General features: G+C 45.5%; 1 protein-coding gene across 1 annotated transcript; it reads right to left on the bottom strand.

Annotated features, from left to right (window-relative positions):
• Positions 1-621: 621 nt before the first annotated feature.
• Positions 622-12,277, bottom strand: LOC106818563 (VWFA and cache domain-containing protein 1-like). Its single transcript, XM_014823261.1, has 11 exons — positions 12,272-12,277; positions 10,231-10,342; positions 9,728-9,873; positions 9,259-9,388; positions 8,906-9,007; positions 3,001-3,192; positions 2,575-2,678; positions 2,157-2,359; positions 1,840-1,872; positions 1,449-1,627; positions 622-996 (listed from the first exon to the last, which is right to left on the bottom strand). Exons 2-11 carry the CDS (start codon positions 10,327-10,329, stop codon positions 835-837), a joined length of 1,350 nt encoding a protein of 449 aa, XP_014678747.1. The 5' UTR covers positions 10,330-10,342; positions 12,272-12,277; the 3' UTR covers positions 622-834.
• Positions 12,278-13,990: the final 1,713 nt, after the last annotated feature.

The following is a 13,990-nucleotide window of genomic DNA, read 5'->3' as shown; positions in this document are numbered from 1 at the left end:
CAAACTGAATCGAACGTGAAGATGTGGTGAGCCCATTGTCGTGAAGAGCATCATTATGGATTTTGGGATATCCCAGGGGGGGAATTCCTTAACTTAAAAATAACTTAGCTAATAAAAATTCGCTTTCCCTTTCATAGTACACATTTTAAATGAAATATATTTTAAATATGCATATATTTAGGATGAAAGATAGAAGTTGCGCGCCTGGCGAGAAATGAATGTTTTTTTTATTTTCGCGGCTGTCGAGTTTCGAACTCACGACCCCTAGCGTATGAGGCAAGCGTGCTACAACTGCGCCACAGCGAATATCGTTGATGGTAGTCGCTTCGATACACCGGTATGCTATTTTTAGCCAGTGTTGAATAAAACGGCTTCAAATTCAACTTTATCCTGTTTTCATCATTGCAAAAGTGCGCCAATATTACTATATGAGTGGTAATGCATCGTTTACAGTCAAGCAATTTCAAATCATGCGAGCAGATTCAGAGAACATAGCTAACAAAAAATGGGCTGTTCCCTTTTATAGTACAGATGTTTGATCGCTGCGAATTTCGGTGCGAATAAAATTCGCAGCGAAATTCGCCCGAGCTTGAGCGGACACACCATGCGAATTTCGCTGCGATTTTACAAGCGCTGCAAACGTGCGAATAAATTCGCATGGTGTGTCCCCCGCTTTAGCGGCCCTCTTTTCACGAATTAACAGCACGCACTGAAACTCGTGGATGTTCAGCAAGGTTCATACTGGAAAATTAAACAATAGAAATATGACCGAGGGCAGTCCAACATTATATGCTGTGCATTAAGTAATACAGAGGCAAGCCAATCGCAGCCAGATCACGTTGAACGGTAGAACCAACTCGGGGAGTATGCCGGGGGACGGGAGTGTCGGTGTGGTTGCAAATCATACGCAGCAGCAATGGCGCCACCATCCTGCTGATTGTGCACTCCCTTGGCGTTCCTAACATACCCTTCGTTGTCGAACCCTGCCGCACCTCCCTGCAAACACAGTCATAGACAAAATACATACCACACATACATCATATTGTATTATATAAATATTGATATACATCGATTGAATTATATATTTATTTATTCATTTATTTATATTTTTTGAGGTATAATGTGAAAGAAGGCTTCTGAATTCTGGAAGCTTTACTCTCACTCTTGAAGCTCCATGCTTCACCTTAACACTGATAATACCGTATAATGCCCACATTTACTATATTTATTCGCAAGCTTCACGATTTATGCAATTGTTTGCTTGCATAACTCGCATGGTACATGCTCGTGTACGTGTACATGCCTGTATATATAGATATACATAGATACATAGATATATATAGTAGATATACGTGTGTGTATACGTGAACGTGTACTTGTACATGCCTGTATATGCGTAAGTGCGTGTGTACGTGCATGTACGTATGTTTATGAGTAACATGTTTTACCTGCGGAACTGCGGGAAGGTCATGGATATGGACAGAAACACGTGGATCTCTCTCTTCGTTCTCCGTATTCTGTCGGCTCGCATTCTTCTTCCTCCTCCGGATAACACAGACGACGACAAGCAGGATGGCTAGGAGAGCTAGCACTAACAGCACTATCAAAGCGATGATACCTGCCCCACCTGTATATAACAACAAACACCGCGTCAATACCGTATCATTACCGTATCGTGACCGATTAATACGTACAGTGAAATTACACACACAGTCAGTTCACGTAATGCTATAAATGACTGCTTTGACCTAAACATAAAAAAACAAGAATATTATACTATTTTTGTTATGTTCTGTTATATTCTATATTCTAGAATATTATATGTCCAACTTAACATACCCTTGCTGGCTGCAAACCCTGACGCAGTGGGACCTGTAAAAACACATCTTTTAGCGATTCAAATTGATAAAAGAACTGCAATAAAAATAATGACATACATGCTGTGCACAAAAAAATACTGTTTAAAATCGTAGATAGCTCTGAAATACCATGTTTTCCGAAAAACAATTCACAGCCAGAATGATAAATAAAAGCATAAACACAATGTAACAAGTAAATAATACATAGTTAGTGTACACCAGAAAAATACATTTTCCCTAAACATTCAAACACAAGATTCGAAATTGAAGAACGGCAGCCAGTTAAGACCAACTCACACTTTGTGGACTCCTGGTGGCACTGTTCCCTAGACACACAGGACTCACACACCCACGCGCACGTGTTATCCAGGCAGGTAAAGTCACTCGTGTGCTCACTGCAGTTAGTCAGATAACATTCCGATATGCCCTGCCACATTGGCTCCACACCGAAGTCGCCTCGGTACTGTGGCGGTTCCGGTACGCACGTTGGCCAGTCGTCCCTGCGAAATGTGGCGCGACCACAAGATCATCAGAGTAGCAATAGTAACGGTTTGTAACCCCCCCGACGCCTACTGACAGGAAGATTGCGAAAGTTAGTCCGGTGAAAGGACACGAAGTGTAAAATTCCTACTAGCTGTAGCTCGGAGAGATGATCGATATACATTGAATCGTAAGATCTCACAAAGTTCAATGATCAACTGTGTCTATCTCTTACGATTTAAGTGTGTATTGGTCTTGGCAGTGACCGTAGCTGGCAGCAGACGTGCACGGACAATCACAAGCTTCTGGACGAGTGTCCCTGCATGTTGGATACTGGTCCTAGACAGACGAGACAGCACAAGGCATTCAAACAGGCATGCAGCGCTCATTCGTTGACCGTACCATCCAGGTATATACGCCTAGCGACCACCCTACATTCTATTATTTCTCCATCTTATGAGACTAGGGTTGAAACTAGGACAGTTTATCATCATAGAATCATAGAATCAAATAAGCTCGACTAATCTACATAAGACAGCATTCTGGATCTGTGCCCCATAAAGCCGGTCCAGGCCACTATTTCACACGTGCATAGGATGAGAACGTTGCTTTACTGCTCATACTATGGCTTTAATTAATTACTAGTCATACTATGGCTTACTAGATTGCGCAGATCACACGCAGTGCAGTGTCTTCGCTTTGAGGGCATGTTGGTCGAGCCCTTCTGCTGCTTAGAACATTCCTTCTCATCAAACAGTACAGCGATGTAGATGTTAGAGTCATCGACAGGCCACAGCTGGTACTGACTGCACCTTCCTGCCTCTCCATATGCACTACTCGTCATCTCGGCCATCTAGAAACATTTCAGCTCGCGATCAACTCATTATGTCTTCATTTGGTCTTCACTCTCACATTTTGATATCTCTCACCTTATTCTATGGGTTTCTTGAGGTGATATGAGAACACGCAACAGCTTTGATTTCATGCTGTTTTATTGCACTGGTTTTAACTGGTTATACAGTAATGCCCTAATCCTAATATAGACCCGCATGGTGGCAGCAGCCCTGACGGTGTGGTATTTAGCAGTTAGGGATTGGTTCACTATATTACAATCCATCTGTTTTGAAATGAAACTTTACCTTGTGGTTGTACACACCTAAAAATTGTCCAGAATTGTAGTGGAATGAATGATTCGAAGACTTTAATAAAACCCGACTGGAGTGCTTTTGAAAATAGACACAGGCTATATATAGATAACAAATCTCATAGAACTTGTGAAATGTAAACAGAATCATACATTCCAGCTGAACTTATATGGGCATTACTTTTGCAAATTCAGCGAATATTATCTAGTTAGCATGATCGTTTCTTTCATGCCACACTACATACTGGAGAATTAGGACGGTTGAAAATCTATGTATATTCAAACGCCAACATAAAAGAACGTATTTCTGCAACCAATGAAGAATGAATATGTTTCGGCGACACAGAATAATGCTGCTATTTACAACTGATAGTCGCTTGAACCTGGATGTAGTTTTCTCGTGCGGTGATGTGGGCGGCGGGCGGAGTCTGACGCACTATTACCCTACAGTTATCGGGTAGGGTGATATCCGTATACCTGGGTCAAGCATCCGGGGCGGGTGCTTCCGGCGTACAGCTGGGTCAATTCGCCGGAATCCACGGCAGTCTGTGGAAGTACGCTGGCGTCCTCCTTCGAATTGGCGAGGAGTTTCGGGCGTTATGGCTACATCACCATTCGACAGGCAGTTACATACTCGCTTTTTTCTTCGTGATAGTGAGAGGCTCAGGGCTGAAATGAGAAATCATTTTCGCCCCTCTCGACTGTTTCCCTAAGCCAGTACAGAATCACCGGGCACCATGTTAGAACTCGCTGTGTGTCGTGCTCTCGTTCGCTAGTTCTGCGGCTGGAGTTTGTCTTCGACAGCACTATCGGCTTCTGAATTGAACGGGCATATGGCGGTCATTTGCGTCGCATCGTTGGACCATGGTGACGACAGATGGCAAATGCGCAACGTTCATTTGCCTATTGTTCGAGCCATGGACGGAGAATATTCGGGTAGATGAGTGGGGTGTGGCTGCGATATCGAGGTGGTATTGTAGCGCGAAGAAATCTGTAGAGCTGGCGATTTCGCAGCGGTATTGCCCCCAGACTCTAATGGCCTTCATGAGCGTTCTCATGAAGCGTTCGTTCATCCATTAGCCTCTTGGATGTAGTGGAGTTTTACCCTGTCCTGTGGTGGAATCCTGAGATTGCGGGCGTTTCTCGAAGTGCGCTGCCGTTGAACGAGGTCCATTATCGTGCGAATTTCACTTGGAAGCACGCATGGGTGCAAATTCGCTGTTCAATCGAGAATCCAGCATGAGCTAGATGTTACTATGTATGTACGTCGACTTCGGGATATCTCGAGTGGTCTTTCGATCAGCACCATGAGATACTCACGCGGTAAGGTAACGGTCCGCACAAAAGTCCTATACTGAGTCGCTTCCACTTGTTGAGTGGAGGTTGGCTGTCTATCAGTAGAAGGTTCGCGGATGTTTTGCTTGGTGTATTAGCTTGCTATAGGCAAACACGTTCTCCAAGCTTGCACTGTTCCAGCGGAAGGTTTGTCGATTCCTGAGAACGCAGGTGCTTCATCGCGGAGAAGTTGGCTTAGTTTTTGGCCATTCCTTGATGACCCGAATGTGGCGAGTTTTACACATTTCATGTTGTAGGCCGATTCTGAAGCAGAACGATTCTTGTGCCACGTAGCAGTATTGCATCTTCCCGAACACCGATAATTCAGTCGCTGATGTTGAATAGTGGCCGTTGGCAACTTTTATCGTCCTTCACAATGTCTAACGCAACCGACCATTCGAGAGCTCTGATCACAGCGGCACTCATGAGGCGATGCAGCTGGCCGTGGAACTCCCAGCAAATTCTGTGCGCGATATAGGCTTCGAGGAAGTGGAATTCTCCAGCACAAGTTTCACATGGAGCTGCAGAATATTCGGTCGATGGTTCAGCTGGTCTGATGGTTTGGTGGGTGCGGACATGTATCCGCCCGGATCTGGAACTTACCTGGAGAATAGGTCACCAGTGATGTTGGTAATCTGTAACTTCTGAGCCAACGTTCTACTACGGGGCGAGGTTTCGAGTTCTCCTTTCCCATGAAGATTGGTACGAGTGCCTTGTGATGCACTGCGTACTTCACATGCATACCGCAATAATAGATAGATCCTGAAGTGGTTGCATGCCCAGTAGATCAGGCAACGCCTCTACGTTCAGTCTGTGAGTAGCCGACATTTCCGCACCGGTGACATAGCTTGCGGCTAGCATACGAGATCACACGATTATCCTGAGTGAGAATAGCACCTACTCCAATCGGAACTGGCGAATCGCGCACAATGAGCTTTGTGTCTTTCCTGATCAATAATAGGCCATTACCTCCTGTCTGCATGATTAAGTCCTTCAGTTTATCGAACGGAGCAATTGTTTCAGCTTTACCCCATTATGCAGGCTTGATCTTTACGTGTCAACTATGCGAGCGGCGCCGGCGACTGTCGGCAAGATTAGGAATGAACGCGGGCGACACGTACGTTAATCATCGCATGAACGAGCGTACGCTCGTGGTCAGCTGACTTCGGCTGCGCTGACTCGTGATTGCTTGTACCTTCTTGGGATCTGCCGTCATAGCCGGATGCGCCGAATATGAAACCGAAGAATTCCCATCTCGTTTTTCCCGAACGCTGAACACTTATTCCGTATTTAATGTGAGATTGTTAGGCTTTCAGTCTATCGGCAGTAGCAGCTTTGAGAGCATCATATTGTGCTCTTCCTTCAGTCTTCGCGAACACCATCGATGTCGTCGGCTGATATTTAGCCGCCGCGCGGGAATGCCTTGCCAGTAGCGCTGAGATATTGCGTTCTGGAAAATCTACTGGCGCGCTAATACCGAAGTTTTAAAACGTTTAATACTGCCGGAGGACCGACACGTGAGTGCTGAACGTTGTTCATGATGGCGTGCATCCGGGAGTGGAGTTCCAGCTGATGGTTACCCCTGATTTGGTCGGAGCTCGAGAATATGGCCTGGAACGCGTTTACGTCAGCGATGGATTTCCTGTGATCGTTGGTGTGATATGGCGTTTCACAGGGTAGATGGCTTTGTTCACGAATCATCACTGGCTATCCACACACAACCTGATATCCTCAGAGTTCAGCCTTGGGAACACACACAACGGAGATACCAGAGTTTGGACGCAGATATGTGCTCAATGATATCGACTACCTTTCCAACCAGTTCCACTTCCTGAGCTATGCTTCTTCATCAGAGAGTATGGTAACCCTCTATGAGGCTGTGCAACAGGCATAGCGTTATGATCACGATGTAAACCTAACCAGATATTTTATCAGCTTTCGGCGCACACCACTGAACAGTTTCTCATATTTCTTAAACGAGAAGCGACTTCGAGTGAACCTTGAGGTGTCTGAGCGCTGATGTCCACCTGTCACCGAGTGTCCACGTGAGAATGCCAGAGTGCCTCGGCAGTCGCCGACTCAGCAATGCTGTTGAATGGCCGATCGACCAACGTAGATCGTCCGCTATGGCTGTTCGTGTCCCCCAGGCAACGACATTCGACTTTTGAACTTCTTCTGTATGGGCAAAGGTTGCATTGGTACATATATGGGTTACAGTTTGACATCACTCGGTTCAGAACATGGCATCTTGTCAAACCTGACAAAGTTTTTTCAGGCGTAATGATATTTCTGGGACCATCCTGATTTCTATCACCCATGGTGATCTTCTGAGCTATCACCAGTGGTGATCTCGGCTGTGGCGGGCGGACGTCGCAATCAATTTTTTTTAGCTGAGTAGATTTCGTCATCCTGAAGGCCTATGTTCTTGTATTGCGACTAACTTTCTTTGTGGGGAATTTCTTCCCGCGAAACCCCTGAAACTTGGGCTTGGGTGATGCTTTGAAATTTGATTGTTCGCTTGAGTGGCAGGCACTTTTTCGCAAATGTCCGACTTTACCACAACTGGAACAGGTTTTATCGGCGAGCGGTGACATGTTGATGAATGGGGATTTCGCCTCCGCAGAACCAGCACTTGTCTCGGCCCGACTGTGTCTTGCTTGGCGGAGTTTTGCAGCGGAAGTTCTCGGCGCGATTTCTGAGTGTGTCTGACTGTGTGGCTTTTACGTACGATGTACTTCCTACGCCGAGTATTATGCCGACTCTGGCATTGGCAAGTTCATGCCGGCTGGCTTCTTTCTAACAAACCAGCGAGCGGCAGTTTGTGCACGCGACGATTTTGTTCGCCTTATACTGAACGCTGACGCGACGTGGTACACTGACGAAGTTGAAGTCGGCCCCTCCTTATCTTGTCATGGAAGTCACAGAAGTTTGCGCTTCTGTAGTAGCCTCGTTGTGGAGACGCGTCGATGTCTGCGTCCTGGCAACTGGTTTCAATCTTCCGAAACTCTGTTCATGTTTTGTCAGTGTTTTTTACGCGGACTCCATGTAGTTGTTCAGCGCGTTTAACGGGCCTGCTTGTTACACATCATCTGCCTCTTGCCGTGGCAATCAAATGTCACGCGTTTTCAAACGTATCGTGTACATGTTCGCCTGCATAGGTAGCAGTAGGAGAGGCCTTCCATTCTATACCCTTATCATCAAACATTCATCCCTGTCAAATCAGGTTCTGCGAAACCCTCAGGCCATTCTCGACAGCGCTAGGGCGCTTGGGTTGACGGAATCTCCATACTGTTCAAACGCAAACATACGATGGGTAGAGCTTTGAGCCATGATGCAGAGTATTTTTTGCTAAAAGTTTTTTTTTTCGCTCTAAAAGTTCCGACAATAATTTGAATAAATACGAGTCAGAGTCTATGCGATACAGGTACCTCTGTCATTTACTTCTCGGCTGTCATTCCGAGTGCGGATGGGGTCTTGCATCATGTGTGCACGGAGCGTGATCCGCGAGAAAGTCAGATCTATGAGCAAGAATATCGCCCGCAGACTTTCGATAAAGCTCTCCTTTATCTTCAGCGTGATCTTCTTGAATTATTGTCGCAGAGAGACTACGGCTCTTCATAGAAGCGAAATATATAATGCCACTTTTTCTCGTCGCCATGTAATGTTGCATGTTTTTCTATGGGTTTCTTGAGTGATAGAGAACACCACCAGCTTTGATTCATGCTGTTGTTATTGCGTAGGTTTTAACTGGCGTTTATACAGGTATGGGCCCTAATCGCTACTATAGAAGCGCGCTGTGGCAGCAACAGCTGACGGTGTGGTATTTAGATGTTGGGATGGTTCACTATATTAGCAGATTTATCATCCCCTCATTCACATTTTGATATCTCTCACCTTATTCTATCCCTCACTTTGACACCCCCCCCCACCTTTTCTCTCGCTTAACAAATTATAATGTAGGAATATTATATTGTATACCTTATCTACCTATAAATAAATTATATATATATATATATATATATTATTTATTTTCTCACTCACACACTTTTACTCGATAGTTACTAACTATAATTTTTGTTGGTGGTACCTGCCAATAGTGTTGGTATTTAGTGCTCTGGAAGTTCACACAGGCTTGCTTCTTTAACAATCCCTTTTCTATGAGATCTTCAGCCACACCAAACAGATCGCTCTGAAACCAAATACGAACATGCTCAAAGGTCATACAATTCATAGCAGACGACGCGAAGAATTATTCAGAATTTATTTTATTACGCCTGCTCCTATTCAATCGATAGTTCTTACTTTATAGAACACTCGATAGGGAATGAACAATTAAGTTATACGTATGGGAAACAAATCTACAGTTTCTATTCTACCACACTACTGATATTGTAGCATGTAGCGATACTATATCAGGTACAGCTGCGGGAAATTATGTACCTTTCCAGTAATATGAACGTTTTCTGCATGAGCTCTAGCTGATTGCAAGTCGAAGTCACAACCTGGTGAGGCATGCTTGATAAAATCGTTGTGTATGACAATAAAACCACTGCTGTCCATCACAAAACACCTGTACAGGTAAACCATGCTTTAGCAATAAATGTGTACAAGCAATCACTGTTAAACGTCTGGCTAGAAGCAACAGTAGATGCCTCAAAATTATCCCCAGCAAGACTGACATCCACAAACATTCATTTTTTAGTGCAGACGATCGTGGATTGGAACCAGCTGGAGGACAATATCGTCTGTGCTAAATCAGTTGAAGCCTTTAAAACAAGCGTAAACTGTAAATAAACAGACAACCCTCTCTCGACTCCCGCCGACGCCACGTCAGAATTGGTTACTGTCGGTGTATCCTATCAAGATCAAGATCAAACTCATCTGCCCTACGTTACTCCAAACTGCTAACCTTGTATCATATTTTTTGGCGATTGCTGACTTGCCATTGCAAGCGTCATTCATGGCCAGCAGACTGTAGAAGTGAGAGAGTGTGTAGTCTGCTCCCATTACAGCACTGACAGTGGCGACACCTGTGTTGCCTCCAGACTTGGCTGGCTATAATAAACAAACAAATGTCGTCTTTACTATATATCAAGCTTAAAAGATCACGTGGGGCACTGCACATTACTGCATGATAAATCACATGCCTTCAGTCACTGTTCCTGTTCATACTTGTAACTGCAATTTACAACCTTGGAAATGCAGAATCACTCCCATATTTTACAGCCATATTACATTTAGATATTAGATATTGTATTTAGATTTTAGATATATCATTATTATTCTATTTTATTAGATATTAGATATTAGATTATTATGGAGATCTTTTCTGGACATTCTACACAAGCCTGCGATACATTGCTTCGTATCTAGTGTATGACGTTGCGAGAGGGGACGTGGATTTGACGATACCTGGACTATTGTGTGACTGAGAGTGACGACGTAACCAACGTCAGCACTGAGCGCGTCTCTGTAGGGCGCTGATATCGTCAGCTTGCCTGGATTACTCATCGCACGCAGATACCTGAGGAGAACAACACAAACTGGATTGCTCAACTACAATATATGTCATATCACAAATACAATACATACTGCCATGCTCATCTAGAATCATCGTCATATCGTGAAAACAATACAAAACAACAACTGTAACTACAATAATAATGAAACTGTCAATGCCACTGTAGCTCACCACAAAAAAAAGACACAAATGAGCGCGTGAGAAGAAGTCAGTTTTAATTGAGCAACCATCGACGTACATTATAAAAACGAAGAGTATATATATGGGAGAACTCCTATTATATAAACTTAATAATTATATGTGTAATTTTTTATGTGAAAATAATAAATAATATTATATATAATTTGTAAATAATTTATAAACCAAAATGAATCACAATTTGTTGCTGCGGTAGATGGCGCTATACCCGCTTGATGTTTCTGTTAGCATAAATCATTATATCCTATAATATATATAATAATAATAGTAGAAATCATAATTGTTTCATAGCAGGAATTTTGCATTTAAAGTTATGTCAACGAAATCTTTGTAAACGACCCGACGAGTGTGACCCACAGACGTGTTGTTATCTGCGTGGCTATATTACTATGCTATATAATTGCAACCCTACCTAATTTGCTACTTATTTTTAATATCAATAACCCCTTAGCCCTTATTCATTCACATCTAAAATGAGCCAAATCCGTTGAACCTACACTCGACTAATGCGCATTCCCATTTTTTGCCAAAATTGCCCTGGCCGCCTCGAAAGTACGTCGACTGGCGTCGCTCAAATAGACGTTTACTATGAGGAGCTAGCAGTAACAGCTATACGTCAATTTTCAAACATGTGGCGTCCAACGGTTTCCAGCAGTTATCGTTGGACCGTAGCCAAATGTTGACGCACGACGTTACGACGCGGACGACGACCCATGGCATATAGCCCGGCGCTTGACGATGTCACGGTAAAACACAATGAAGGTAAACGCTTTTGACTGAATGAATAGGCTGCGAATTTTGTAGACTTATAGTGCAGTGGGCCGCGTCTATCAAGTTTTATAGATTGTTTATGTTCTAGCCCTCTTTAGTTAATCAGCTGGGAAAATCTCGAATGCTTTATAAGTGCTTCGTGTTATATTAGCCATGTTAGATCAGGTCTGAGTGCTACTTAGAAATGTATCACGAATGCAAGATACGTATATCTCTTATAACACACCCGCATTCAGGGCCATGAGATCACGTTTTTTAAAGTTACTCAGATGACAAACGCACTAGGTTTTGCCTGTTAAACAGCAACATGCCACTACAAACGTCTAAAATCGGTGCGTGGCGACACTTTTTACCAGTCGGCCGTTGGGTTGGCGGTGTTCAGTGGGACTACTTTACCTGGGTCGTTGGGTTGGCGGTTGCTTACAGTGTGAACTTTACCAAGGTCCTTGGGTTGGGTGTTACAGTGGGACACGTTTATCAGGCGTCGTTGGGTTGGGTTGTTACCGTGTGGCAACTTTACAAGGTCCTTGGGCTTGTTCAGTGGGGACACGGTTCACCACGGTTCGTTGGGTTGTACAGTCTTTTTTTTTTTTTTTTTTCGGGACAACTTTACCATGTGCGTCGTTGGGTTGGGTTGGTACAGTGGTGACACTTTCCAGGGGTCCTTGGCGTTGGTTTGTTACAGTGGGGACACGTTTCAGGGTTGTTGGGTTGGGTTGTTACAGTGGTGACAGTGTTTACCATGGGATCGTTTGGGTTGTTACAGTGGGGACACTGTTACCAGGGTCGTTGGGTTGTTACATGGGGACACGTTACCAGGGGTAGTTGGGTTGTTCAGTGGGGACACGTTACCAGGGTCGTTGGGGTTGTTACAGTGGGGACACGTACCAGGGTCGTTGTGGGTGTTATCAGTGAGGACCGTTACCAGGGTCGTGGGGTTGTTACAGTGGCGCGACCGTTTACCAAGGTCGTTGGTTGGGTTTGTTACAGGGGGACACGGCTACAGGTCGGTTGGGTGGTTACCGTTGGCGAACACGGCTTACAGGGTCGTTGGGTTGTTACAGTGGTGACAGTTACCAGCGCGTCGTTGGGCTTGTTACAGTGGACGCCGACACGTTACCAGGTCGTTGGGTTGTGACAGTGGTGGACAGTTACCAGCGGTCGTTGGGTTGTTACAGTGGACACGTTACAGGGTCGTTGGTTGCTGACAGTGGCGGACACGTTACCAGGGTCGTAGGGTTGTTACAGTGGAACATCGTTATTCAGGGTCGTTGCGCGCGTTGTTACAGTGGCGCCGGACGCGTTTACAGGGTCGTTGGGTTGTTATTCTTCACAGCTGGGACCGTTAATCAGGGTCGTTTGGGTTGTTACAGTGTAGGACCGTTACCAGGTAGTTGGGTTGTGACAGTGGCGACACGTTACCAGCCGGTAGTTGCGGTTTGTGACGTGGGGACACGTTATCAGGGTCGTCTGGGTTGTTAACAGTGGGACGCGTGACCAGGGTCGTTGCGGTGTGTTACAGTGAGGACCGATTACCAGGCGTAGTTGGGTTGTGACAGTGGGGAACAGTTACTGGGTAGTTTGGGTTGTGACGTGGGGACACGTTTCAGGCGTCGTTTGCGGTTGCTTTACAGTGGGACACGTTACAGGGTCGTTGGGTTGCTGACAGTGCGGGACACGGTTATCAGGGTCGTGGGGTTGTTACAGTGGGGGACGCGTTCCAGGGTCCGTTGGGTTTGTTTACAGTGCGACACGTTCCAGGGTCGTTTGGGTTGTTACAGTGGGGACGCGTTACAGAGGTCGTTGGGTTAGGTTGTTAAGTGGGGACGTTACCAGCGGTCGTTGGGTTGTTACAGTGCGCGGACACGGTATTCAGGGTCGTTGGGTTGGGGTTGTTACAGTTGGGACACGGTTACCAAAGGTTCGTTGGCGTTGTTACAGTAGGACAGCAGTTACAAGGTCGTTGCGGTCGTGACAGTGGGGACGTTACCAGGGTCGTTGGTTGCTTACAGTGGCGGACACGGTACAGGGTCGCTTGAGTTTGTTACGTGGGGGACACGGTACGGGTCCGTTGGTTGCTTACAGTTGGCGGACACGTTACCAGGGTCGCTTGGGTTGTTACAGTGGGGACACGGTTACCAGGGTCGTTGGTTTGTTACAGTGAGGACACGGTCCGGGTCGTTGCGGCAGCGTTGGACAGCTTGTTGTTTGAGGTTCTGGCAGATTTCGGAACACGGCCACGCGCCGTGGCCGATGTAAGCCACCAACGGGGTGCGGTATGCAGCTTTTGCGAGCCCGCGACTCCCTCCCACAGCACCTCGCGCCGCATGGGTCGCCCACTGATTCCGAACGCCATCCTGCAAGTCTGCGACAGATGTAGAGACACACACTCACGAGCAGATCGTCGGTAGAATATAATCTGGGGGGGGGAGTAGATGTGTCTCCTGCTCAATCATCATCACTGGCTCCATGGATTGAGTTTCTTAATTAACACCTATCCTTAATCTAATATACTTATTTTATTTCTGTTGTTAGCCGAACTGGTAGTAAGAAGTCGTTTAGCGAATGAGTGTCAGATGACACTGTTAGCTCAAGACAAGCGAACACATGAGCGAAGTGAGAAAGTCTTTTATTGTGCACTGACCTGCTTGATGTTTCTTAGCATATTGGCGTTACGAATTA

The sequence above is a fragment of the Priapulus caudatus genome, unplaced genomic scaffold (assembly GCF_000485595.1).
Source record: "Priapulus caudatus unplaced genomic scaffold, Priapulus_caudatus-5.0.1 Scaffold2337, whole genome shotgun sequence".
Classification (NCBI taxonomy): Eukaryota; Metazoa; Priapulida; class Priapulimorpha; order Priapulimorphida; family Priapulidae; genus Priapulus; species Priapulus caudatus.
Note: the sequence above shows the minus strand (reverse complement) of the source record. Positions and strands in the feature narration are given on the sequence as shown.